This window comes from Pseudopodoces humilis, chromosome 8 (assembly GCF_049639895.1).
Source record: "Pseudopodoces humilis isolate 2021_Gansu_Grassland_sample_001 chromosome 8, ASM4963989v1, whole genome shotgun sequence".
Classification (NCBI taxonomy): Eukaryota; Metazoa; Chordata; class Aves; order Passeriformes; family Paridae; genus Pseudopodoces; species Pseudopodoces humilis.
Genome location: NC_142207.1, coordinates 37,233,385 through 37,260,445, shown reverse-complemented (window position 1 = coordinate 37,260,445; position 27,061 = coordinate 37,233,385). Strand labels below are relative to the sequence as shown.

The 27,061-nt window shown below is 44.5% G+C and overlaps 1 protein-coding gene across 2 annotated transcripts; it reads right to left on the bottom strand.

The window, feature by feature from the left end:
• Window positions 1-115: 115 nt before the first annotated feature.
• On the bottom strand, window positions 116-27,061 carry IFT54 (intraflagellar transport 54). 2 transcript variants are annotated; one of them, XM_088059270.1, is made up of 16 exons: window positions 26,831-27,061; window positions 25,891-25,959; window positions 24,391-24,552; window positions 23,423-23,560; window positions 22,913-23,289; window positions 22,777-22,882; window positions 22,040-22,117; window positions 17,595-17,670; window positions 15,569-15,667; window positions 13,822-13,903; window positions 13,397-13,480; window positions 12,969-13,080; window positions 12,424-12,460; window positions 11,820-11,896; window positions 2,120-2,343; window positions 116-663 (listed from the first exon to the last, which is right to left on the bottom strand). In XM_088059270.1, the coding sequence occupies exons 1-16, from the start codon at window positions 26,951-26,953 to the stop codon at window positions 498-500; spliced, it is 2,010 nt and encodes a 669-aa protein (XP_087915396.1). In that variant the 5' UTR covers window positions 26,954-27,061; the 3' UTR covers window positions 116-497. The 2 variants fall into 2 exon arrangements, with proteins under 2 accessions (XP_087915396.1, XP_014116705.1); XM_014261230.2 differs by having other exon boundaries at window positions 22,777-23,289.

The window sequence follows — 27,061 nt, the reverse complement described above, 5'->3', positions numbered from 1 at the left end:
TGCAGATAAAACACTTCAGCTCCCTTATGTGGTGATGCTTGAATTGCATTTTCACTTGGTCCTAATCAGATTCCTGATAGCCCTGAACAGGATTCAGGGACCTTCTGACCTGCAGGAGTTTGGAACATTTAAGGGGGAAAATGAGTTATTTTTATCAGGACAGTGTGCTCAGAGGGAATTTCAGGGGAGATAAGAAGGAGATGAAGGGAGAAGTGGCCAGGGAGGGACAGGGAAGTGAGAACCAGCAGCTCACATTTAAACAAACAAGTTATTTTAATAGCTCTGCAACTTGAGCATTCAAATGAATGTAATTTTACCCTGCATAATATCAACATCTAAAAATCAATGCAATAATGGGGTTTTTATATCATCTTTAGGGTTCTGGTCCCTAAACATTTTATATCTGAACAAGGCATATCTGCTACTTGGGTTTTGGTTTTTTGGTAGCAATGTCAGTCAGTGAGTCCCAAGGCTCTTCCATTTCTTTTCCCTCTTCTTCACCTTCTTGAAGACAAGTTTATGCTAAGAACCATTCTTTGGATTTTCTCTTCATTCCTTAAAATATTTGCTTTTACAGCACAGATCTTGTCTTGCTGGTCTTTAATCAGCTGCTCCAGTTCAGCCAGGTCAGCTTTCAGTGGTTCCACAGCGCTGTCTGTGATGCTGGAAGAGACACAAAGAAGCAGGATGTTGTTGGAAACTTTCAAGCTGCTTCAGGTTATTTCATCCTCCAAGAAAGTACATTTCAATACCTGAAAGTCTGCAAAGTATTTAATGGAATCACAGAATCCCAGGATGGTTTGGGTTGGGAGGGACCTTAAAGCCCATCCAGTTGCACCCCCTGCCCTGGGCAGGGACACCCAGGGTGCTCCAAGCCTCGTCCAGCCTGGCCTTTGAGTTGTTCCCACCCTTCCTGAAAGAAAGTTTGGAATAAGAAGCAGAAAGACAAAGCTAATAATATGGATAGAGGTAAATATTGTTGATGAGATCACCTATAATTCAACAGTAAAAATCTCTTCTTGGCTCATCTGGTTCTTCTGCTAAACTCTGGAACAAGAGCCACAGAAGCTGTGGCTGCCCCTGGATCTCTGGAAGTGCCCAAGGCCAGGTTGGACACTGGGGCTTGGAGCAACTTGGGATAGTGGGAGGTGTCCCTGCCATGGCAGGGGTGACACTGGATGGGCTTTAAGGTCCCTTCCAATCCAAGCTATGCCATGATTCCACAATACAGAGAAGGAGCCATCAGGAGCTGCTGACAAGGACAGGCAATGCGACACAAACAGGGAATTTCATGAATCCTACATTAATGAACACAGGTTGCATCTTAATGGAATGAGGAAATGGTTTTCAAACAAATGTGTCCCCTTCCATAATGTTGCTTATCTTCAGGACACTGGACAGCCAGAGGAAATGCCAGTCTGCAGGAGCCTGCTGCCATTCTGAATTACCCAGTCACTCAAGGGCTCACCAGCTAAAGTCCAGATCTCCAAATCATTTGGTTTTCCCCTCCTTTCTACCACATAAATCACCAAAGGCATCGCTAGGAATTGCACAGGTATTCCCTCACTGGGACCCTGCAAGTGTCTGTCACAGAAGCAAAGCAACCAGGGATGAGCTTCCCAATGCCAGGACATGTGGGAAGCACTGTCTTCTCCACAGCTGCTGCTCTGTAATCCTGTCCTGAAGGACTGGAAGTGCCTCACTGCACTGATGTGGGGCTCACATTTGGCATGTTGCCGTGCACCAGGAGAGGGCTCAGCTAAAAATCCCTCCATGCTGCTTCTGCACATGGATTCAGGGAGCAGCAAATCTCTCTGGGCTGAGTATGGCTCCAAAAACATGGATCCCAACCATGGGATCTCTACTCCATGTTTAAGATCACAGCACACACAGCTGGAAGGGATGTTCTGTTTTCAAGGAGAATAAAGACACAGAGGTGAGACAAGGAAGGCCAAAGCTGTCTCAACTACTGCCATTCACACCAGAACACGCTGAATTCATGGCACAGAGAGCAGGCTGGGATTTAGGAATCCACCCCTGCTCTGGGTTCAGTATAAGCTTTAAGGGCCCCTAAAATCTGCCTCAAGAGAGAACCCCAGCTGCCCCTGGCCACACTCACCTCTGCTCCCTCTGCAAAGCCTCCGCGTGCTCCCTGTTCTCCTGGCGCCACGTGTGCAGCTCATTCCTCATGGCATCCATGTCCTCCTGGATGTAATCCACAATCCTGCCCAGCCTAAAGGCATTCTGGCACACAGTCTGAATGGACACCTGGAACTTCTCGATTTCTTTGGCTACCAAGTCTCTCTCCCTTTTCCTGGATGCTTCCGAGACAATTGGCTTCTCCTAACAAAAGGGACGAACAGGGAAAGCATCAGAATTAGGGAAAACTGTTGCTGCAGGCTGAATGATGGATGTTTGGAGACTGCAAACTGGGAAGCAGCTGGTGAAGTGTTTATGACAGTCTCAAATGGAAGAGAAGATTCATGGAATCACAGAATGGTTTGGGTTGGGAGGGACCTCAGAGCTCATCCCATGCCACCCCCTGTCCCACCTCCCACTGTCCCAGGCTGCTCCAAGCCCCAGTTGTCCAACCTGGCCTTGGACACTTCCAGGGATCCAGGGGCAGCCACAGCTTCTCTGGGCAAGCTTTGAAAGTAGCAGCAAGTTCTGCTGCTGTGTGGGAGCTCCAGGGCACAGCCTCCTCTTTGTGCCAACCCATCCCAAAGTCCTCTGCATCGGCCCTTTCGAGATGCTTCTCTCCCTCCACTCTCCATATCTGGATTTCCAGCTCCTAATGCTGCTCCTAACAACAGCACTTTGGAGCTGACACAGCCCGTGGTTATCCCCTGCCTGCACTCCTGTTCACGGCTGTAAAACCACACAGCCTGCAGGTGTGCCCTCCATAAACTCCACTACTCCAAAGGAATTTGGGCTTGTGCTACTTCCCTCATGTGCAGCCAGCAGAGTCTCTGTGGTGCAGCTCCTGAGGCCTCTCAGCTCACTGCAAGTCAAACTCAGGGTTTGCTCCAGTGGCAAAGCCAGCAGGAGCAAAAGGATGCTGGAAAAAGAGCAAAGTGATGCCACGCTGCTAATACACTGGAATAATCTTACTCCAGCAATGCCATTAAGGAAAAGCCCAATGGGATTTTCTCCCCCACACAGAAAAAACAACCTTGTTTTTCTTTCTTTCCAACATTCCTGCAGGTCAAATCCTCAAACCCAGACACGCAGAGCTTGAAGTAGAGTTTATTTAAAGTCATTCTGGTTGTTTATTACATGCCAGACAACTGGGAAGGCCTTTCCCTGCCACCCCAACAGAGGATGAGCCAATTCCTAGGCACAATTCCTGCTAAACACGGAGGTGGCAGTGCTGGGACAGGGAATCCATCCTGCTGTCCCCTCCTGCCCTCCTCCCAGCTGCCTGGCTTCCTGTGCGAGCCAGGGGCTGTTTGCTCAGCTGGCTTCTTGGAGGCTGCAGGGCCTCCTGCCAAGCACATTTCAGCAGCCCTGGGCTGGCTGGAGGACTCGGGGACACGGAGAGATGTGTTTGAGGAAAATGCTTTGCCCAAGATCCGAAGGCTCGCTCGGGGCTGCTGCCCGTGCTGTGCCACACACGCGGCGCAGGAAAACGCCGGATTTCTGACTTTACTGGGGGTTTATGTCTGAGTGGTTTAATTAGAGCTGGCAAATAAACTGGGCTGGGCTGGCAAATGCTGCTGACCCCGTCCCTTTGCTGCCCAAGTCACTTGAGGAGCGCTGGCTCAGCTGTTAAAAACAACACGGCCCGAACTGGCTCCCGTTCGGAGCAGCAGGTGTTTCCACAGCACACCACAGAACCTTGGCACCCAGAGCTCTCCCGGAGCCAGCCCTGCCTTTGGTGGCCTTTAGAATGGAAGAGCTGCAATCTCACAGCGTTTCAAGCCCTTCTCTCTCTATCCTGACTCTTTTCCTACTCCTTTTCCTACTCTCTGCTCATCAAAGCCAGAGGAGAGGCTCAATCCACAGCACTGGATTTTCCACATGAGACTGGGAAGTCCAGTCCATCAGCAGAGTTGTATCAGACCCAACAGCTTCCCAGGAAAAAATCCCATTCCCTTGTTTTTTCTTGGCTAAGTGCTCCAAACCCTCACCCCTCTCCTCCCCACCATCCATTATCCAAAGGCTCAGCCAAGAAATAAGGAATTTATTTCAAATCCAGCTCTCTCAGAAGGGAGAAGACTCAGCCAGGCCATTATCTGAGGGTTGGTGTGTGAAAACCTGCTTCACTTCTACTTTCCAAATGCCAAGTTTTGGAATGTTTCCCAAGGCATTCTGCTGGAAATGCTGGCAGTCTGTGGCTTGGATAAGTGCAGTTTTCATGGGATAAAAACTGGCCCAGAGAGGGAAATGGGGCCACATCCAGCTGGGATTGGTCACCAGTGGGGTTCCCCAGGACTTGGAGACCTTTTCCAACCAAAATGGTTCTGTGATTCTACTTCTCATTCTTGTAATGATACCTAGACAGACCAAGCAGCCACACTTCCCCTCCACAGGGAAGCACAGGATCAAAATAAAATAGAAATAAAAAAATAAAATAGAAATGAAAACCCCACAATTCAGTAAAGAAGCGAGACAGAATTGTATGCTTTAGATACAGAACATATCTATATACAGATCTACAAATACACAGGTCTGTAAACACAGGTCCAGCTCACAATCTGAAATATTCCAGGCTGAAACACACAGCAGCTTGAAAAGCTCAAGCAAAATAAAAAAAAAAAATTTGGAATATTTTTGATGAATAAGTTCCTTAAAGTGTATTAGTAAATACTGAAAATTAATTCTAGTGTCCCTGTAATTCCAGCATGTTCTTTGTGGAGTTGAATACTTTAAAAGTGAGATTAAGAGGAGAAAATATTATCCCATCCAAAGTCAGTCATGGAATTATTGGATTGTCACGGCTGGAGACCTTTAGGATCATCAAGGCCAACTGGTATTGCAAGAACTGAAACATAACACCACTAAAAATCTATTAAATGCTATTTGAAATAAAAATCTAGCAAATAGTATTTATACAGGTTCATCAACAGGCTTGTTTAAAAATAAAAACAGGAAAAAAATTTAAAATTACTGTCTTTGAAACACTCATATGATGTTGAAGTGGTGTAAGAGCTCCCAAGTTTCAAGAAAAATCCAAGCAAAATTTCCTCCCAAGAAAGAGTTCCCAACCTGAAGGCTCAGGAGCTCAAGGGGCTCGTTGTGTCCCTCATCCCACAAGTCAGAAATCACCATCCATTCTTCCTCTGGCTCATTAACACCTGTGCTACCAGGATCCCAGAACCCCAGAGAGCTTTGGGTGGGAAGGAACCTCAAAGCCCATCCAGTTCCTCAAAGCCATGCCATGGGCAGGGACACCTTCCACTACCCCAGGATGCTCCAAGCCCCGTCCGAGCTGCCCTCGGACATTCCAGGGACAGGACAGCCGCAATTCCAGGTCCTGCAAGGCTCAGCATTATCACCGTGACACTCTCGAGCTTTGCCAACTCATGCTGATTTTAAAGAATTCAAGGGGAGAGAAATCCATTAGAGCCTGTTCCCAGCTCCAGAGTTGCAGCTATGGGTTAAAATCTCGGGAATGATGGCAGATGGTTCCCTACAGCCGGCAACGTGGGCGGTACGAGCCCCGAGTGCCACCTCTGCTCGCTCTGCACAAACGCGTAACAGGAGATTTTCAGCTGGGAGAAAAATGCCAGAATCCGAATTGTTCCAGGCTTTTTCATTAGGCCCTACACCTCAACCAACTCCCCTTTCACAACAGCCCCAGAATCAATAAATTATCCCTGTATAAAAGGCTGGATCACTTCTGTAGGCCCAACACGTTTCCTTTCCTCCATGTTTTTCATAAGGCACCAAGATAAATGTTTACTTTGGATTCCTGGGAAAAAAAGGCTGCTTTTCCCATTACCTCAATGTGAGCAGAACACAATGTGGGCTTGGGTGCAGGGACCTGAGAAATCTGAAAGCAGGAATTTTCTCTTTTAATCAAGAAGAGGGAAATTATCAACAAGGCTCCAGAAACCACCAGAATTTCAAGAAACAGCATTTGCTTACTTTTAGACCTTCCCCTTTCTTTTTTTTAATTAACAGTTTTTTAAATAGGAGTCAAATTAGTACAAGCATCCATCAAGCATTTTAATAGTTTCTACAGCCCCTTTTAACTCTATTATTATGTCCCACTAGGAAAACAGACCCAAGTAATCACAATTTTATTGAGCTCCACCATTTCCCCCCACCTCTTTCTACAGGAGAGGGCACAAACTTCATTTTGGACAAGTAACTGGGATATATCCAGTGCAAAACCAACAAGGTGGGGCCTTTGTTTTTACAGTATAAAATATATTTTTTGATCATAAAGGGTGTTTTCTTTTCCTGGTTTTTACAGAGTCTGTGTTTTAAGTAGATTGTAACTATCCACCAGGGATCCCCATAAGAAACTCTTTCACAGAACCAGGGGGGAAACAGTAAATGTTAAAGCATTTCAAATGAACAGGATGCTTTTTCTGCTGATGCCAGGTATGGGGTTCAGGCACAGGCCAAGGAGTTGGAGACACAATGTTCTTTATCACTACATTTCCCAGACTCAGTCTGACCTGCTCCTGAGCTGGAAGGATCCACAAGAAAATAGAAGAATGGCTCTTTCAAGAGAGGTTTTTCAATCTCCTCTCTCTTTTTTTTTTTTTTTTTTTTTTTTATTTTTTGGAGGGTGGTGGTTTTCCCTTCAGTTCATATTTAATCCTTCCAAAAAAAAAAGAGCTAGAATTTTCACCTGTTGATGAACACCCACCCCAGCCCACACACCCACCCTGCATTCCTGGGGAGAAGTCAGTTCCCAAAATCTCCTGTATTTGGGGCAGTATTCAGCACACAAAACAAAATAATGGAATTATGGAATGGTCTGACTTGGGAGGGACCTTAAAGCCCATCCAGTGCCACCCCTGGCATTCCAGTGACACCTCCCACTGTCCCAGGGTGCTCCAAGCTCCAGTGTCCAGCCTGGCCTTGGGCACGTCCAGGGATCCAGGGGCAGCCCCAGCTGCTCTGGGCACCCTGTGCCAGGGCCTGCCCACCCTCACAGGGAAGGATTTCTCTCCAAAATCCCATCCATCCCTGCCCTCTGGCACTGGGAGCCATTCCCTGTGTCCTGTCCCTCCATCCCTTGTCCCCAGTCCCTCTCCAGCTCTCCTGGAGCCCCTTTAGGCCCTGGCAGGGGCTCTGAGCTCTCCCCTGGAGCCTTCTCTTCTCCAGGTGAGCACCCCCAGCTCTCCCAGCCTGGCTCCAGAGCAGAGGGGCTCCAGCCCTGTGAATTCTGAGCCAGAGAAGACAAGCCAGGAGATTATTCCAGCTGTAATCAGTGACAGCAGAGCACATTCATTCACCCACGATGCCACACTGATGCCAATTGTGCCCAGCCTTCCCTTCCTCCTCACACTCCGTGTGCAGAACCTCTTCCTCCCAAAAGAGCAGCCTTTCCTGGTGAAAAAGGACTTGGAATAAACCTGCTCCTTGTGTTAAACAACTTCCCTCCCCCCAGGCTGTGCCCCAGCACCTTGAAAGACATGACAGGCCCTGTGCTGTGTCCTTTACACACTGCACCCCTCCTGGGGGGCAACCACAGCTGCCTCACCACTTTTACACATCCTTTGTGTCCACAGATCCATCTGCTGGCTCACTTGGATTTATACTGCACCCACAGGACAGAAATTCTGTGGTTTGGGACACAAAGGAGCTCTGACACCAGGATTATCCCAAGAGTGGCCAGAGCCTTGTTCCTGTGTTCACAGTTTCTAGCATGACTGCTTGGGGGCCACATTTTTGTTCCCTGCGAGCTGGGAGCTGTGTGAGGAGCCTGGAGCACACACTCCCTCCATCTGAGCTCCTGTGCTGCTCGGCTGCTGGCTTACAAATCCTGCTTTTGAGGAGCTCTGGGCCTGCAGCCGCGATTTCCCGCTGAGTTAGCATCACATCAGCATCAGCAGAGATGTCACGGAGGAGAAAACCCTTCCATAGGTAACTCCTCCATTTCCCTGTCAGCATTCCTGAGGACACAGCAAGCTGGCAGGATGCTGTGGTGGGAATGATGAGCCTCCTCCAAACACCTAAATGATGGGATTTCTGACTCCAGCTGCTTAACACAGCACATTAATTGCACGGACTGGAGGGCACCCCAGAGCTGTAATGTAAAAACGTGATTTTTTAATGTCAAAATCAATGACCTGCAGCTCTTCAAACAAACAGAATCAGCACTGATTAGATCTGTCCTAAGCTCTAAGTGCATAATGTACCACACTGGTAATTCAAGTTAATATTGCCCAGGTGCTGAGCTATTCAATCCCACTTGTTCCTCCCAGAAGCCTCCAAGCCGCTGCTTTTCTGAAGCCCTTTTGGATAGTGCAAAGATGGGAATTCTGTTCTCCCCACTTGCTTCAGCTATTTAATAACCTGCCTACGTTTTTCCACACGTCAAATAAATGAAGTGGAATACAAAATGGAACATCTGTTTCTTTCTCTGGTTAACATTAGAGGCTTAGATTCTAAACAAATACATTTAGGAAGTTTTTTTAGGAATTTGTTAGGCTGAACACAGCTAATCAAGGCAGCAAAAATCTTGTGTATTTCCAGAGTGACCTCTTTGTTTGACCTCAAAATTGTGTATATTATTTTAAGTTTCTGCACATGCGAAACCTAGATGATGAAAGTCCCAGTTTTCCTTCCTTCTCCCTTCTTTTCCTTTATTAAAACTCCTTAAAAAGCAAATGCATGTTTGGGAAACACAGCACAGAAAGGGTTTTAGAGGAATGTTTTAAACATAAATAAATGTTCCCCAGCCATCAGCAGCTGGAAGGTGTGAAACATCCCTGAGAGGGCACCAGTGTTACATTTGGATTAAGTATTAATCCACCAACTTCACCTCATTTCTGGTTGATTAATCCCAAATAAATCAGGTATACCCACTGATCATTTTTTTTTGCTGAATACTGGAGCTAATAATGTATTAAACAAAAGTTGCAGCACTCAGCCTGCTATTTTCTTCCCTCTTCATTTTCCCAACTAGCAGAAGATCAAGGCTTTAAAGACTAATGAACAGAAGTGAGAAACTATTTCATTTCATTTGGAAGTATTGAATTGTTTAATAAAATGAGGGAGGATGAACATTCTAGTGACAGATAGAAGGAAGATGCAATTTCCCAAAGCCACTTTTCTTTCAAGTATTCCCTGGATTTTTGGATACCTTACTGCAAAAATATGGCAGTACCCTTAATTTCACTCTGTGATGCACAACACAGTTTGGAATACAGTTGTACCCCAATGCAGAAGACATTTCTCCTGGGGAGTTTGATGGAAAACAGATTAAATAAACAGAGAAACATCCCCAGAGGCAAGGCCACATTGGAAATTTGGGATTTTTTTACTTTTACTGTCACAGTAATTTCTCTAAAATCATTTCCCAGGATTCAATTGTGTCTCCAGCTCTTGTTTTCTGAACTGTCAAGTGCCTGTCACACACTCCAAGCATTTTTAATCATCTTTTCCATTCAACTCTGCTGTCAGGAAAACTACACTTCTCTCTGGATCACAATTTCAGGAAAATGACACTCCTGTCTGGATCACAGTTTCAGGAAAATGACACTCCTCTCTGGATCCCAATTTCAGGAGAAACACACTTCCCTCTGGATCCCAATTACAGAACTAGACTCCTCTCTGGATCACAATTCCAGGAGAACCACATTTCTCTGTGGATCACAATTTCAGGAGAACCAGACTCCCTCTCTGGTTCCCAAGCACTTCCACACCATAATCTGAAAAGCAGAAGCAGCACAGGAGCCTCCTGCAGTAGCAGCCAGCTGCTGGGACAGGCGATCCCATGGTATTCCAGGAGCTTGGGCAGGTTTCCACGTGACGGATTAGGAAGTCAGCAGGTTTTTTTCCAGAATGAGTTGTCTATTCTCAGCACTGCTAACGCAGAGCAGGGCTTCCAGAGTGCAACAAAAGCCAAACAAGCACTGAATGAATGTTTCAGGGGCTGAAAACCAGGATAGGACTCGATGGTGATTGTAGAGGGTTACAACTGGCCATTTAAAAATATTGAAGGGGTCAAAAAGGGGCTGGTTTAGTTTGTTACTCACAGTCAGGAAAAAAAGCCAACCTGAAAATTTAGCACCGACACCAGAGGAAGTTTCCTGAGTTTGAAATCCATGTGATTGTGTGAATCCTCCCCCTCCATCCTGTCCCATGCCCAGTGCTGGACAGGACACACCACCAAACAGGGCAGCCCACAGTGAGGGAGTGCTGAGCATTAATGAATTCCTAATGCTGCTCCTAAACTGAGCCTGGGGACTGATGATCCAACAGCACCATCTAGTTAGAAACCCGGGAACAGGGACAGCAGCATGGCTTGGGCTCAAGTGCCAGCTCAGGAATGAGCTTTGGAGCTGCTGAAGAAACAGCAGATTCAACCTAGAACCCTTCTTTGTATCCAAACAATTCTCAAAAGGCAGAATTTTGCCAAGCAGGCAAATTTTCCCGCTGGATAAACTCATGCCAAACAGCCAGAGGTGCTCCAGTGACCACAGAGACCACAAGAAGCGCATTTCTAACAAATGGATGCAATTCATCAAGTTGGATAAAGCTAAAACCACTCCTAACAGATCATGGGCATCAATCTAAAGGTGTTTTCTTCTTTTTAGAAGGATTTGCTTTCTTCAGGTATAGAATCATCCCAGAGGAATTTGAGCTGGGAGGGACCTCAAAGCTCATCCAGTCCCACCCCTGCCATGGGCAGGGACACCTCCCACTATCCCAGGGTGCTCCAAGCCCCATCCAGTCTGACCTGGGACACTGCCAGGGATCCAGGGGCAGCTCCAGCTGCTCTGGGCACCCTGTGCCAGGGCATCCCCAGCCTCCCAGGGAAGGGTTTCTTCCCAATATCCCACCTAGCCCTGCCTGGGCTCATCAACCCCAGCCTTTGCAATACATAAAAGGAACTGCCTCCCAGGCCTGGATCTCAGCCAATCCCAAACTCCAGAAAGGAGGATACTCCCCCAAGAGTCACATCTGCCACCCCAACGTGCTGGAAAAGAAAGGAAAAGCCAAAAGAGGCAGACAGGAGTCTGCTTCAGAAGTCTTCCAGAATCACCACTGATTTCACAGAGCTCTGGGAACAGCTGGTCTCAAACACCACAGACCATTCCTGAAAAGAATTGTAGGAAATGTAGGAAAACCCTACAATACTGAATTAAGATTAAAATAAATGTGATTGGAAGATAGAAGAACTCATGAAATGCATTCACCTCCCCAAAACATCACATACTTGTCTAATTTTATGAAACTTTTTTCACTTCAATGCCTCAGTGCCTCTCCCCAGCACATCAGACTGGATCTGGGAATTTTCCATGGGGCCAAGGGATCACAAGAGTCCATCTCAGCCTTGGCTGCCTCTCACACCAGGAACTCTGCAAGGCAGACAAAGCTAGAGCTCTACACTGTAAGAGGAAGACACTCTAATATGGGGGGTACAAGCTTTTGCTTCTGGTTTGTGAGCACTGCTAGATCCTTCCCACACACTTTCTAAGTGATCAAAATAGCAAAAAACCCTGCAAAACCCAGCAAAACCAAAATCCACCCTCCCTGTCTCAACTATGGGAAAAAAATCACATGAGCAAAACAAGACATGACAGAGAAAAGCTTGATCATAACTGGAATAAAACACAGTTCAAGCAAAGAAAAAGGTCACAGTTGCAACATTTGATCTCCCAGTTCTTTGAAGGCCATTGCCACCTCACCCTGTCTGTGGTCTGGGATGATTTCTGTGATGCCTCATAATCCTTCTTTGTTTCTAGGATTCTTTTCACCAGCCCACCTGTTGAAAAATCAGATTTTTCTAAGCATTGGTGGACACTAAACAGTTTTTAACATTCAGACAATAAAACAAAACCCAACTGGTTTGTTTTTTCAATGCAGACAACTTTTAGAGCAACATAATCAGCGTTTTATTTTGTATTTTAAACACTGACACACAAGGTATTTGTTATTTGACCTTTTTTCTCCCAAACTTTTCTAGAACTTGTCTTTAAATCCAGCCTCGTATCTCAGAGCTGACAAGCTGTACCTGACACTTGAAGAAACTTTAATTCATGAGCTTTATGCAGAATTTTAAATCCTGCTGACATTGAGGATGCATAGAAAATGTGTCCTTAACACAGTTGTCAATCCAGCTGCACAGGAAAACAAGCCTGGGTAAATAAGTTGGTTTTCCTGCAAACGTTGCAAACCCCTTCCCTCAGGAGGGATTTTACTGCTCTGTTCAGCATTTTAAGTGTTCAGCATTTGGTTTAAACCCAGGGGTTGATTCTAGATCTGTATAAATATAGATAAAAGCAAACGTACCATGCTTTTGATCCTCACCCAGCTCCACTTCTGGCTCCTACACATGCAGGAAGAGAGCTTTAGTTGCAAAAAAGTTGGCATTGCTGTAATATGGAACTATTCAAAAATATTCAGCTGGGGGATATTTCAACAAGGCAGGAAATTGTGGAATGGTTTGGGTGGACCTTCAAGCTCATCCCATTCCACCCCCTGCCATGGGTAGGGACACCTTCCACTGTCCCAGGCTGCTCCAAGCCCCATCCAGCCTGTCCTGGGACACTCCCAGGGATCCAGGGGCAGCCCCAGCTGCTCTGGGCACCCTGTGCCAGCACCTCACAGGGAACAATTTCTTCCCAATATCTCATCCATCCCTGCCCTCTGGCACTGGGAGCCATTCCCTGTGTCCTGTCCCTCCATCCCTTGTCCCCAGTCCCTCTCCAACTTTCCTGGAGCCTCTTCAGGCCCTGGAAGGGGCTCTGAGCCCTCCCTGGAGCCTTCTCCTCTCCAGGCTGGACATTCCAAACAAAATAGGGAAAAAGGTTCAGTGAGCTGCACCAGGAGCAGACCTTTGGCATCTCTGGCAGGGGCACTGCTGCCTCCACCACGAACTGCTCGTCCTCCTCATCAGAATCCTGCTGCTCCCTGATCACATTTGGGGCTGTTTTGGCGCTGCCGCTCCTGCCAGGGACACAAGGAAAAGGGGAATGAATGGAAATACTGAGATCTGTCCAGAATAAACTAAACTCAACTAAGAGCCATCAAAAGATCACAGAATCCCAGAATCACTGAGGCTGGAAAAGTTCTCAAAGTCCAACCTGTGAGCAAACCCCAGCCAGAGCACTGAGTGCCACATCCAAGCCTTCCTTGGACACTCTAGGGATGGGAATTCCACATGTCCCCACCATGAGGTGACCACCCCAAACTGGTAAAGCCAGAGGAGCTGGGAAGGGTGTGCTCCAAGGAACATCCACTCTGCATTTCCCTCATCCCTCACCTTTCTGGGATGAAGAGCTCGGTGCTCTCCCGATGTTTCACTCGTGGAGGTGCTGGCCTCGCGCTGCCAGGACGGGGAATCCGCCTGGAATAACAGTGGGAATGGGGAAAAAATCAATTTCACATTTCACATTTCATTTCACACAGCAACACAAGTCTTTGCTGAGAAAATAAAATAAAATAAAATAAAATAAAATAAAATAAAATAAAATAAAATAAAATAAAATAAAATAAAATAAAATAAAATAAAATAAAATAAAATAAAATAAAATTCAAACATTCAAATTAAAAAGCAAATTCACCTTATCCATAACACCCACCCTTAGGGAATGCACAGAGGGAATGCAATATTCTCCTCAAAAATGTTGCTAACATTCCATGGAAACAGTTTATAGACTAAGAACATAATAAAGGATGGAAACACACCTTTGGGAAGGCTGAGGTGGGACATCAGGAGGTGCTTCTCCATTTCCAGGCTTTTCAGGAGCCATGTTCTCCTCTTCTCTTTCTATTAAACAGAACAACATAAAATTGGGGCATAGATGGGCCAGGAAAACCTCGGTTTTTTATGTCAGCGTTTGGAATCTTAGCACTGCACTGAAAAAAACAGTTAAAATTCTTTATAAGTTTCTTAATATTGTAAAATTCCCCCCTCTGTGAAAATGACATCATCTCACTCAATGCTTTTGTTTCCCTTCCCCTACTGGGATTCTTGGTTGAGGTGGTGGCTACGCCTTGAGTAAAGCCTACTCAAAGCATCTAAACTCAGCCTAATTATGTTTGAAAATTCCATAATACATCACAAAAAGGACAAAAAGCATTAGAGAAGGGCTTGATTTATTAAAAAGCACTTTTTTGTGTTTAAAGTTTTCAGCTATGTAGTATGTTGTTCTTTTGTCACTGGAATGTTACTGAGTCTCTGGCAAATTAATCTGTAAATGACAAATATATTGATTTTTCAGAAAAGTTCTATTTATTCTGCAATCTGATCAAGTCAGGCATGAAGCACACAACAGGAATTACATCCAGAACCTGGGAACTACTCCCAGGGCCAGGAAAATTGGGATACAGAGCCTCATTGCTCTGCAACAAAATATAACTGAAGCAGACAGAAATAGTGCTCTAAAAGATCCAGGAAAATCAGTTTATTTCAGCTAATAAACAATGTTTTATAATCCTGGGATCATGGAATGGCTTGGATTTGGGAACTTAAAGGTCCTGAACCTAAAAAATGAAGGGTTTACAGTGCCTTGGTGAATAAAGCTGAAAATCAAGATCAGTCAATAAAATAAAGGTCGACTATATAGGTTGGACTTGATGATTCTGGAGATCTTTTCCAACCTTCATTATTCTTCTGATTCAGAATACAGCAGGGGATCCAATCCAAATCAATAATGAACCTGGGGGTTCTCCTCTTACATCCATCCTAATGATAACATGAATTCATTTTCCATCCCAGACGCATCCCAAATGACAAGACAGCTCCAAGAGATGAAAGGGAATTTGCAGGGAAGTTCTGCCAGCTGGGGAAGGTCACACAAATGTCTTGGCCATCCATCCATATTTCATCAGGCTGCTACAGCCAGAGGCCCTGGAGGCCAAAAGGTGGGCTGGGAACACCTCCCACATCCATGGGATCCATTCTCCCAAGCAGCTTGAGCATGTGGATCTGGAGGGAACAAAAATGCAGCTTTTTGCTGCAATTCCAGCTCCTCCTCCTGCATTTTGCTTCCATGGCTCCATGGGTGTTGTAGCTGGATACAAATCCATGTTTTGGGAGCTATATCCAGCTTGGGGCGGGGGGGAAATGGAGGAGTAAGAATGCAGGGATGGTGGAATTTTCCTCTGGAATCCTGTAAAATGCAAACACCGAGACTCCCAAAGAACTGCACAAAAAGGCAACGTGCAAAGATTCACTTCTTACAGAGAACAAGCCACCAAGGGATTCAGGTGCAGCATCTGCCTCTTGGAAAAGGACAGGAAAGAAGAATAGGAAAAAGAAATTAGAATTCCTTTATCAGGGGAAGGACATTTTTCAAGGCAGAATATGAATCAGATGTGATTAAAACGCATGGCAGCCGTTGGATTAAGTGTCAATCACCCTCCTTACATCATTGAGCTGCATGGTTTGACCCAAATGCTCCAGCTGGGCTTTCCATGGCACTTTCCCTACCTTTCTGTTTTTCTGCAAGGCCTGGTTCATTTCTCTCCTGTAGCTCAGCAGCACCATCCTCTGAAATCCCATCTGCCACACTCCTCGTGTCCACAGCTCCTGTAACAAACCAGTTTATGGCCAAATGAAACCCAAGAGCCAATAAAAATTCAAAATAAAAAGCCAAGCTAAATACCTGCTAGGATTTCTTTAAGGGCTACCCTGGTTTAATAAACCCTCTTCAGTGTCAATAAATCACATTCAAGGTGCACAAAGACTTTTCAAATGAGTGCTGACTGAACTCCTGAAATATTCAGCATAAACCTCTATTATTTATCTGCCCACAGAGAAGAGACATTCCCTCCTGTTGTACATTGATTTATTTCCAATTAATAGAAGATAAAATAGAAAGCTCTGATCATCATCACCAGTGTGCAACATGCATCAGCACAGCTCCAGAAAGTTTTCCTACCCTCTGGATTATGGCAGCCCCACTGTGTCAAAAAAAAAAAAAAGAGGAGTAATGCCCCAAAATATTCCTGGCTCTGGTAAACTAAAATTTAAGTGATGCATCAGGGAAGGAGGAGTATTTTAAAATATTCACCCTAAAGTCGTTCCATGTATTAAACTTATCAGGAAAACTGGATTCTGGTTTTAAAGGGATAACCCTATAAATGGGGTGTGTCTGGTCACTGCAGTTTAGTGCCATATAAAACAAATCATACTGAAATCTTGGGAAATAAAAGAAGTTCTAGGATCAGCTAAGGATCACTGAGTAGTAAAGTAAGGCTGCAGTTTTAATGGAATCCAGACAGGGATTTTTCAGCTGCCAAATTATTCAGACTTCACAGCACAAGAGATGTGACATCAAAATTTCTATTTTCTAGCACCAACTTGAATGAGGCTCCTAAATTAACACACATTCAGATCCCAAGTGCCAGCATTTTTCCAAGGTATTCAAGGTGCCCAAACAGGGCTATTCATTATCCTGAAAGCAGGACTGCTATAACTCCAGTATTTTGCCTCAGACACATGAAAACCTAAAACAGAAATCCAAAAACCACATGGGTGCTTGGGAAGACACCCAGCAACACACCATCTCTTTATATAGATTAATAATAATGAGACTGGCTAATTAAGTGCATTAAGATCTTCATTAGTCTAAACAGCACCAATTTTTAATCAGTGCTGGCTGGTTTTAACAGGCATCAACTCACAGGTGTCACTGTATCTTCTGAACAGAGACATTAAAGTGATTTGTGTACAATGACGACTTCTTTAGGATTAAAATACCAGGGGCACAAAGCACTGAAAGGGAATTAGGATGAATCACTGAAATAAGAGGAGGGGGAAAGGCACTGAAATACAGACAGAAATTGCAGTTCCACTGCTGCTGTCTGAGCTCTGGGTACCAGCCACATTTAGTCTTTATCCAGGAGTTTCTCCAGGCTCTTCCTCCTAGTTTCCTACACAAAGGGATGGCAGTGCTAAGCTAAGATTCCTTTCTTCCTGATGTGCAATATTTGGGATATCCTGAAGACAATCCACGTTCCAGGCAGTGTGTAAATACAATATTTAAGGGCTGAATTACAAAAGTTGGTGACATAATTGCAAGGAAGCACCTCCACAGAGAAGTAATATATTTGGAAAGCCTGGCCCAACGGCCTATTAAACCAAATTAAAGCCATTTCAAGGCTCAAACCTTCACTTTGCTCTGCTGTAAACATTCAACAAATGTTAAATGCCAGAAATAGTTGCAGACAAGTCTAAAAGCTCATTTAGAGAGTAATTACACAGAAAATACCAAAAGCAGGCTGAATTTGTATCTGCAACTGTGCACGGAAAATGAGAGCAAAAGGAACCGAGTCTCACTTCCTATATCCCAAATCCGGGCAGGAAAATTGCCTCTTGGATTCACAAATGCAGGCTGGAAGTACAAACCAAACCCTGACAATCATAAACGAGGATATTTAAGTATTTCTGCTATTCCTACTCAATAACCCTCCAGCATATTTGACAGAAATAACAATATCCTCCCTGTGGTTACCTTCTCCTCCGGGCTTGGAGCGATGCCTTGATCCTTTTGCTGAAGGCTGCTTTGATATCCTCACAGGAGTCTCATTCTGGAAAACAAAACAAAACAAAACAAAACAAAACAAAAATAAATAAAAGCCCACAAATTTATATAGCAGTAGATTTAAATATTGTATCTAAAATTTACTTCCTTGTGTTGCTTTTCTTAGTATTATACAGATATCAAATGTTGACTAAATAACTGATCCACACATTTATGTTGAGTTTGTTTCCCTCACAACCTGTGGATATTTTTTCCTGGGTGAATACCAGCTATTTTCTTTCATGTGAACTTATTTGATGGAAAAACAACTTCCAAACTAAGAGTATCCAACCCCACGGAATAAAAAGGTTACAAAAAGGAGGAAGATTCCTACAATCTCTCAAACCTCTGTGTTTCAGCTGCATCAGACACACAGCTCCTCTTCAACCTGATGAAAAACCTTTTAGACTTCAGTCCAAAACAGAAGCAAGGATTGAAAAAATTGTGCTACCAAGCTTGCACAGTCCATTACTTAAATGGCAACTTCCCTGGATAGAAATCCTGCCTATTACCCAAAATCCTGAGATATGCTTAGCACCTTCCCGGATCTTCTTCCTTATCTGCTTTTCTTTTTTTGCAGTTTTCATCCAAGATTTTTTGTCAGCCCTGTTGATCACGATAAAGGTTGGAAAAGACCTCCAATGTTTCTACTGATAACCTGAGAACCACAAATTCTGCCATTTTTATGCCATCAAAGAATTGTTTGAGTAGAAGGGACCTTAAAGCTCATCCCCTTCCACCCCCTGCCCAGAGCAGGGACACCTTCCACCAGAAGGAAGTGGTTTTCCTCTTTAGGAAATTCTGGCATGTTCTAAGGAAAACCAGGCAGAATTCCAACCTTCAAGTGATGCATCTTAATTTTAATTCTTCATACTAACCTCCACAAGCCCAACACCATGGAAGGAGGGAAAAGAAAGCTCCAACCCTGTCAGAAGCACATCTGGCACACTCCAGCCCCAGCAGCTCTCTGGGTGAGGTCATTATTAGCACAGGTGGGGAGGGAGCTGGCAAGAGGGGCTGAGGCTGCTGCAAGAGGGGATTTGGTCATTTATTTATATGGCTACAAACAGGATTTTTGTGGAGCCACATGTGCAGCCTGGTGCAGCAGGTGCAGGGTGAAAGCTGACGTTTACCCACTATGGCAGCACACAAAAACAGAAAGCCCACGATATTTATGACTGGGGGGCTTTCCAGAGGGAGATAAAAGAGGTTATTCCCCTTCAAGGCTTTGAAAAGCAGCCACTGGAGCCATTAAAGGGAAATCTTACACTTCATCTCACACCATCCTGGAAAAAACACATTACAGTGGAATCCTTGATGGATACATGCACGCTTCCCAGGCCTGAGTAATTATGTTTCCATGTGGAGAGGATCCAGAGCCTTCTGCAAACCATCCAGGCTGCTGCTCTGTCCTCATTATTAACCTTCAAAGAGGCCAAGTCTCACTTCAAGACAGAAGAAAACATTTGCTAGTGTTTCAAAGCTCATTATAAAATAAGCCACTGTGATTTCCCCCTCTAATTCATCAGCTCTGCTGATGGTTCTCTAATAATAAATAAGAATTAAGTCTGTGAACAGCAGTTTTATTCCATCCACGCTCCACAGTACTTTTCTCCTAATTAAATCCACAGTGCCAAGAGGTATTTTTCCATCTCTGCAATATAAAGTGTGCAGGTATAATTTTATATAAATAAAACCACATACAAGGAAAGATCTCCACCTGCTAAGGCCAACTTGAGTGCTGTGCTGATAGGACTTATTAGGAAAACATCGATCAATTACCTTTTCCTCACATGAAATCTCGCAAGATGATGATTTATTGGTATTAGATTCTGCAAATTAAAACTTCTCAAACACAAAGAGATGAGGAAAATCTCTAAAGCAAGTTTAAATGATGGATTTCTGATGTAGTGACACCAGAGAGAGGGACATTCCCAGCTCCAGAACAGAAATATTTGAACCACTTCCTGCAGATTTCCATGGAATCTCTCTGCTATCTTTTTTTTTTTTTTTTTTTAATTCCACAGTTTCATTACATAACCAAAATAACTTCCAAGATGAACAGAAGTTCATTAGGCAGGACTTAGAGGCTGCTTTAAGTGACCACTTCCAGAGCAATAGAGTTTGCAGGGCAAAAATCAAACCCACTCTGCAAGTGGCCAGAAGTGACAGGATATTACAGAAAGCTTTAGCCAAGAGTTCCAGCTGCCATGGGAAACATGGAAGAGACTTTTCCAAGGTGTTTGGCCTCGGGGGGAAATTATTTACCTGTTCCGTGGCCACAACCAGCACCAGATGCTCTGACCTCCTCCACCTCTTGTCAAGTCTAAATAATAATGATCTCCATTATTTAGAACGTCCAAAAGGCCATTTTAAATCTGATTTTTTCCCTGAGATGGACTGAGAGTGAACAGAACACGACTCAACCCTGATCCCAAACTGCGGGATGCAAAAGCCAGCCTTGAGGCAGCTTCTGATTGCCATGTGGTAGCCAAATGTCTCTTAATTCCTACTTATCCCTGCTTTCTTCTAGCTCCAGAAAATTATGGATACCCATGTGATGACTACTGCACACTGGGTAACACTAAGAGTTTCTTTGGCAACAGAAAAATGCATTCAAATTACAAAAAAAAGTCAGCCTTAAGCAGATTTGAAAGCTGCTGTCGATAATTAGCAGCAAGAAAAACTGAGATTTGCATGAATAGAGAAAATCTCATTAAGCAAAGCCAGGGACTAAACTTGAAGTGACAGTTTTGCTGTACTTGTAGAATATTAAAAAAAAAAAACTAAATTGATCTGTTCTCTACACTAAATGCTGTAAAAAGTTAAAATAGGTGAATCCTGAGGAGAAAAAAACAGTGGCTGACTTGTTGGGTACTGCCTCGAACTGTTTCACTTCTATTGCAGTGAATATATATATATATATATATATATATACAGTAACTATCAATAGAAAAAATACATAGAAAAAGCTAAAGAGAGTTGCTGAAGAGTTATTAATTCTGCAGCAGAGACCACAAAATATGATTCAATGTCCTTCATGTGCACAGAAAGTTGTTTGCTTGCTTTTGAATACATTTGTTTCCCTGCCATGTGACTCAAATGGAGCCACAGGGGTTAAACCAGGGTAAATCCTGGAAATAAAGGCTGGCAAACTTCTGTGAGGACCAGAAGATCAACCCTAGTCCAGCAGATGTAATTCCCAATGATTTCCTGCTGGAATTCCCTCTAGATCACTTTTTGCAGCTATCTCAGCTCCCAAAATTCACTGGGCACATTTTCATGTCACCTCTCCCTTCCACAGCTTTAAGATTATGACATTTGCCACACTCTGCTCTAAAGTTTGTGTTTTTATCACCTCAGAAACAAGCACCTTTGCTGTTACACAAGCAGGCAGAGGCAGGAATGCCATCTGGATTTAAGGTAATAATTCCAAAGCCTTGGAATCCCTCCCAAAAGCACTTAGGAGGGGAAATGAAACTTTACTGCCCCGCTGCATTATTCTGGTGCCCAAGAGCACAACGAGAGTTTGGGATGAGGCTCAGAATTTCCATTAGGGACCCAATTTGCAGGAAGTTTGACTTGGCCATGAATATTTGCTGGAGGCTAAAAATAAAAACCTCTTTTATAAGCTCTCCCTCCCATTGCCAATAACTTAAAGAGTCAAGGAAGAGCCATAGATGTCATCTCATGGGGAAGACAAGACAATGTCAGTGGGTACAGAGACTCCTGCTAGATTTGGGATCCTGCCTTGTTTCTCCTCAGCCTGTGTAGGTTCATTGACTGAAGTCTCCCTCTTTAAACATTTGGCCACGTGGCTCCATAATTCCCCAACTGCCTCAGGTCATCAGGAAGCAGCAGATGGAGGCACAATGGTGTCACAAGCAGCAGCTTCTGTGCAGGGGCACTGAGCTGCTCTTCCAGCTGCAAAGCATGGACCCTGAAACAACACTGGACTCAGTTTCTTTCCAAAACAGTAACTTGTGCTAAAATTCAAAAATAAATACAAAAACCCTATCAGATTTCCAGGAAAGATTCTGAGGATAAAGAAAACTCTCGGCATGGGGTTGGAAGAGATGAGCTCTAAGCTTTCTCCCAACCCAAACCAGTCTGTGATCCTAAGAAGTGTCCAAAACATCAATATACAGTAATAAAATCTGCAAAATGAAATAAATGGAGTAGACTTTTTTTTTTGGTCCAAGCACAGAGAAATTTCTAATAAAAAACAACAAAAAAATCCAGGGAAACATCTATCTCATGTATTTCCCAGCCCTAAAACTTGACATTTCCCTACCTTTCAACCCTACATTGTTTTCAAGCGGATTCTCAAATCAAAATGCAACACTTTGAATATTCCTACCTCCTCCACTACTAACCTCAGTGTCTGGCTGGCACTTGCTGTCTTTAGTTGGCTTCTGTGGTTTTCTAAGCATGGATTCCTCTAAATCTGAGGGCTGGAAAGAAATGAACTGGTTTAGATCCAAGAGAAGCATTTGGGTGTCCATCAATCCTGAATTTCTACCAACAGAATAGAATGACCGAATGGGAAACATTTAGAGGGAGAGGACATAGAATAACAACAAAATGGAAAGCAATGAAGAGGTGGCTCTCAAGGCAGTTTAAGACTTAAAATCCTTGAATCCCAGACTTGGGACCCAGGTTTGGGTTCGAACAGACCTTCAACGCCATCCACTTCCAACTCTGAGAAGGCCCTCCAGCACCTGAAGGGAGCCAGCAAGAAAGATGGAGAGGGAATTGAATAAGGGCCTGGAGCAGGACAGGACCCAGGGAATGGCTTCCCACTGCCAGAGGGCAGGGCTGGATGGGATATTGGGAAGGAATCGTTCCCTGGGAGGGTGGGCAGGCCCTGGCACAGGGTGCCCAGAGCAGCTGGGGCTGCCCCTGGATCCCTGGAAGTGTCCAAGGCCAGGCTGGACACTGGGGCTTGGAGCAGCCTGGGACAGTGGAAGGTGTCTCTGCCCATGGCAGGGGTTTGGAATGAGGTCCCTTCCTGCTGAATGAGCAGGAATGCAAACATGGAAGGCCACTGGAACAAACACAGTCCCAACCACAGCATGGGGCAAGTTCTTCCCCAAAATAACATTTCAATTACCTTTTTCTCTGCTTTCTCCTTTCCATGTTCCCTGAAATGCTCCCCATTTTTTTCTCTGTCCCGATCTCTTCCTCTCTCTCTGTCCTTCTCTCCTTCTCTGTCCCTGGCCTTTTCTTTGTCTCCTTCTCTGTCCCTGCCCTTATCTTTGTCTCCTTCTCTGTCCCTGGCCTTTTCTTTGTCTCTTCCTTTCAGCCTGTCCTTTTCCCTTCCTCCTTCATGTCTTTTCTCTCTTCCCTGTCCTTTATCATGCCCGAGGTCATCTCCTCGCTCTGGGTCTCCTTTGCCTTTGTTTTTTTCTGTTTCTCTTCCTTGCTTGGTCGTTTTACTTTTGCTTCTCTCCCTCTCTTGTTTTTCTGCTTCTTTCAAGGTGTCTCTTTCAGGGTCTTTGTGCCTTTCTTCATTATTCTTCTGCTTATCCCTCTCCTTTTCTCTTTCTCTGCTGTCTTTCAAATCTCCTTTGTGTTTTCTGTCTCTGCTGGAGCTTCTCTCTTTAATTTCAGTGTCTCTCCTGCTCTAAAAAGAAGGCAAACACTAAAAATTAATTCCAGCACATGGCACAGTGACTCTACAAACACAAAAATGCTAAAAAAACCCCAAACAAATAAATCATGGTACCCCTGTAACCCCCCAAAAATGCAAATGATACCTCTTTATCCCTATGGCTTTTTAGTTCTGCTTTGGGCTCTCTGCTTTCTTTATCTCGAGGTTTAGAGGGTGGAGGTTTCCCTTTAGCATCAGCTTTTTCCCCAGCCAAGACCCTTTTTACAGCTGCATCACTGGACAGCTGCAAGGAACAGAAAAACACCACTGAAATGAGCAAACTGCTTCATTAAATAATTAATGCACTAATTATTATTTTAAGAATGTAACAATTCAGTGTAAAAACATAATAATTTCATGAAAGAATGCAATAATTCTGTGTAGGAACAGCCCCTGCAGTTGTTTTCAACCAGTTATCAAATTTCCCCATTATTCAATTTCCATAATTAAAAAAACAAAGTGGAAAAATTACTTTCATTCCACGATTAACAGATTTGACTGAAAGGAGATAAAGTCAAAGGTGAGAAACTGAGTGTATAATTGGTGTGTCTGTACCCCAAAATTTTAAAGATTCTGAGGCTTCATTTTGTGCTTCAAATCTAATAAGTGTTATTAAAAGACAAAAAAATAAAGTGAACATTAAAATCCTTAATATTCAGAATGCATTTGTGTGGGAAGTTGGCTCAAACTCTTGCTAAAGATCATGAACTCTCTCTGCTGTTATTGCTATTACAGGGTCTCTACTGTGCAATTAATGACAGCAGAGGAGTAATTAAGGCACAGAATCATTTGGGTTGGACAAGACCTCCAAGGTCATCAAGTCCAACCTATGACTGATCCCCACCTTGTCCCCAGCCCAGAGCCCTGAGTGCCACATCCAGGTGTTCCTTGGACACTTCCAGGGATGGGCACTCCAAAGCTCCCTGGGCAGCCTCTGCCAAGGCCTGAGCTCCCTTTCCATGGGGAAATTCCTGCTGCTGTCCACCCTGAGCTGCCCTGGCCCAGCCTGAGGTCATTCCCTCTCCACCTGCCCCTGTTTGCTGTGTGCATAAAATCTGAATAACTCTGTCCCACCTTATTTAAGCAACACCTTCCAATTGCCTGAAGGAATTCATTGGTTTTCTCGGGCTCGTGTCCAGCCACAACTCGTGCAGGTTTCACTGACAGTGGCTCTCCTGTCACCATCACAACTGCATCGATGGCCTTCTGAAGGAAGCTGATTTTGGAATCCTTATCCTGGTGAAACAGCAATGAAGAGATATTTTTACCTCCTCAATTATCATATTTGTTTTAGTTCCCCAATTACACCCTAAAAATAACCTGCCCCAACTGCCCTTCAATAGAGATGATGTCTTCCAGTGATTACATAAAATCAGAAGGAAAAAAAAATAAAAGACCAGATAAACAAAGTAAAGCCAATTAAAATTTTATAGAAGTCCTCACAAATAAGGAACTTTCACGATTTCAGTCCTAATTACAGCTCTTTCCTATTGATTACTCAGATAAAAATTATTCTCCTGATCTTCTACAACTCCAAGAGAGATCACAGTAAGGAAGCAGCCAAGTCTTCCTCCTGACCAGTTTTGGGAAGAGGAACTCAAGGTTGAGACATCTTCCCCCACACTCCAGGATTTTGATCTCCTCTGCCTGATCTCTGGAAAACCCCACAGACTCATGGGCTGTGAAAGAAATTTATGAAAGAAATTCTCAGAGAGACAGCAGCATGCAGATGCAACAAAGACGTGATCAGGAACTGCTGACAAATTTGCTTTTTGAGTCAAAGGACACTATAAAAATAAATCCAAAACAAACAACAATTTGGTTATAAATGACTTAATTTTAGTTATCCTGACAGGGGTAGGAGCAGTCACAGAAATAAACACACGCATTAATCAGCGACTAAAACATGCTAAACTGGCTGGAGGGATGAGAAGTCAGGCTCCCAGAGCTCACACTTCAGTTGCTACGTTAAACAAACACCATGGGATCAGCTGCCTAAGTGGCAACACACAAACACTGCTTTGTTTGCCAAGAATCAGCAACCAAAGCTCCCAAATCAGGTTGGGAGTCAGAGAACTCAGCATCAGCTCAGCCAAAAATCAGGGGAAAGCAGCAAACAGAGAGTAAAGTCACCCTTGGATGTAAGAAAAGGAGTTTTCAGTAATAATATTAACCTCTTCTTTCAGCCATCAGCCAGTTTTATACTGCAGTAAAGCTACTGTGGAATGCAAATCCTAGACAGGTTAGTCCTGGGATATTAAAAAACGATATGTAAGGTATGTATTTATATATCACCTGTATATGTATTTATACATACACACAAATACACAAAGCAGTAAGTTTAGGGCCATGGATTCTCTTGAGAGACCACAAGATAATTTAAAACCTATCTGTGCACAAATCCATAGGTGTTCACCCCATGGAATGCATAATATAACCCACAGGCAGGAGCTTTTACAACTTCTTCACAAAAATAACAACAGGTCCTTGGTGCTGAATGCAGAAAAGAGCAAAAGAACCTTGTGGCAAGTTGCACAGAACACTCAGAGCCAAATAAATAAGTCCCATGCCCACCTTGACATTATCTGACTTCAACTCAAAATCCGTGTAGAGTCCTTTCAGAAAGCCTGTTACTCTGATCACCTAAAGAACAGAAGAAATGGGGTAAGTTAGGAACATTTAAAGCCTCTGCTCAACAAATCTTGTGTGGCACAGGTTTCACTGACAGTGGCTCTCCTGTCACCATCAGAACTGCATCAATGGCCTTCTGAAGGAAGTTGATTTTGCAATCCTTATCTTGATATCAATGAATAGATATGAAGAATAGAATGAATATCAATGAAGAGATATTTTTACCTCCTCAATTATCATATTTGTTTTAGTTCCCCAATTATACCCTAAAAATAACCTGCCCCAACTGCCCTTCAATAAAGATGATGGCTTCCAGTGATTACATAAAATCAGAAGTATTTTTTACTAAAATAAATAATAAAAGACCAGATAAATGAAGTAAAGTCAATTGTGTGTGTGGCATGAAATGCGTTCTTCATGGAAAGGGTGCTCAGGCCTTGGAGTGGAGTCCCCATCCCCGGAGGTGCCCAAAGAACATCTGGATGTGGCACTCAGTGCTCTGGGCTGGTGACAAGGTGATGGGCACAGCTTGGACTCAGTGATCTCGGGGGGCTTTTCCAACCTCAGTGATTCTCTGATTCTGCGATGTTCCACTGTCCCAGGCTGCTCCAAACCCCAATGTCCAACCTGGCCTTGGACACTGCCAGGGATCCAGCGGCAGCCACAGCTGCTCTGGGCACCCTGTGCCAGGGCCTGCCCACCCTCCCAGGGAACAATTCCTTCCCAATATCCCAATAACCCTGCCTCTGTCAGTCTCACTCCCTTCTCCTACCACTACACGCGCCTTTCCCACCCCAAACCCCAGAAATGCCCCAATTCTCCCGTGATTTACACAGCACACCGGGGATCCCCCGCGCTGCCACCCAGCCCGGGGGGACCTCACCTCAGAGATCAGGTCGTGCAGGTAGCGGAAGGGCGGCTTGCTCAGCAGCGCGTCGGTGAGCGGCGGCTTGCGGATCACCTGCCCCAGAGTCTCCCGCGTTTGCCGCGACACCGCCTCGTTCATCGCGGTGGGAGGGGGACAGAGACCGAGACCGGACCGGGACCGAGACCGGGCCGGGCGCGGACTCGAACCGGGATCGTGGCGGGACCCGCCCGGCCCCGGCCCGGCGCT

What these genes read in the sequence shown, in the direction of transcription:
- IFT54 (XM_014261230.2), bottom strand. Translation starts at nt 26,953, where the DNA reads ATGAACGAGGCGGTGTCGCGGCAAACGCGGGAGACTCTGGGGCAGGTG. An exon ending in TGAAGTCAGATAATGTCAAG is followed by an intron (nt 24,553 to 25,890) that starts GTGGGCATGGGA and finishes CTGTTTCACCAG; the next exon opens with GATAAGGATTCCAAAATCAG. An exon ending in AGGAGAAAGCAGAGAAAAAG is followed by an intron (nt 22,118 to 22,776) that starts GTAATTGAAATG and finishes ATTTCTTTCCAG; the next exon opens with CCCTCAGATTTAGAGGAATC.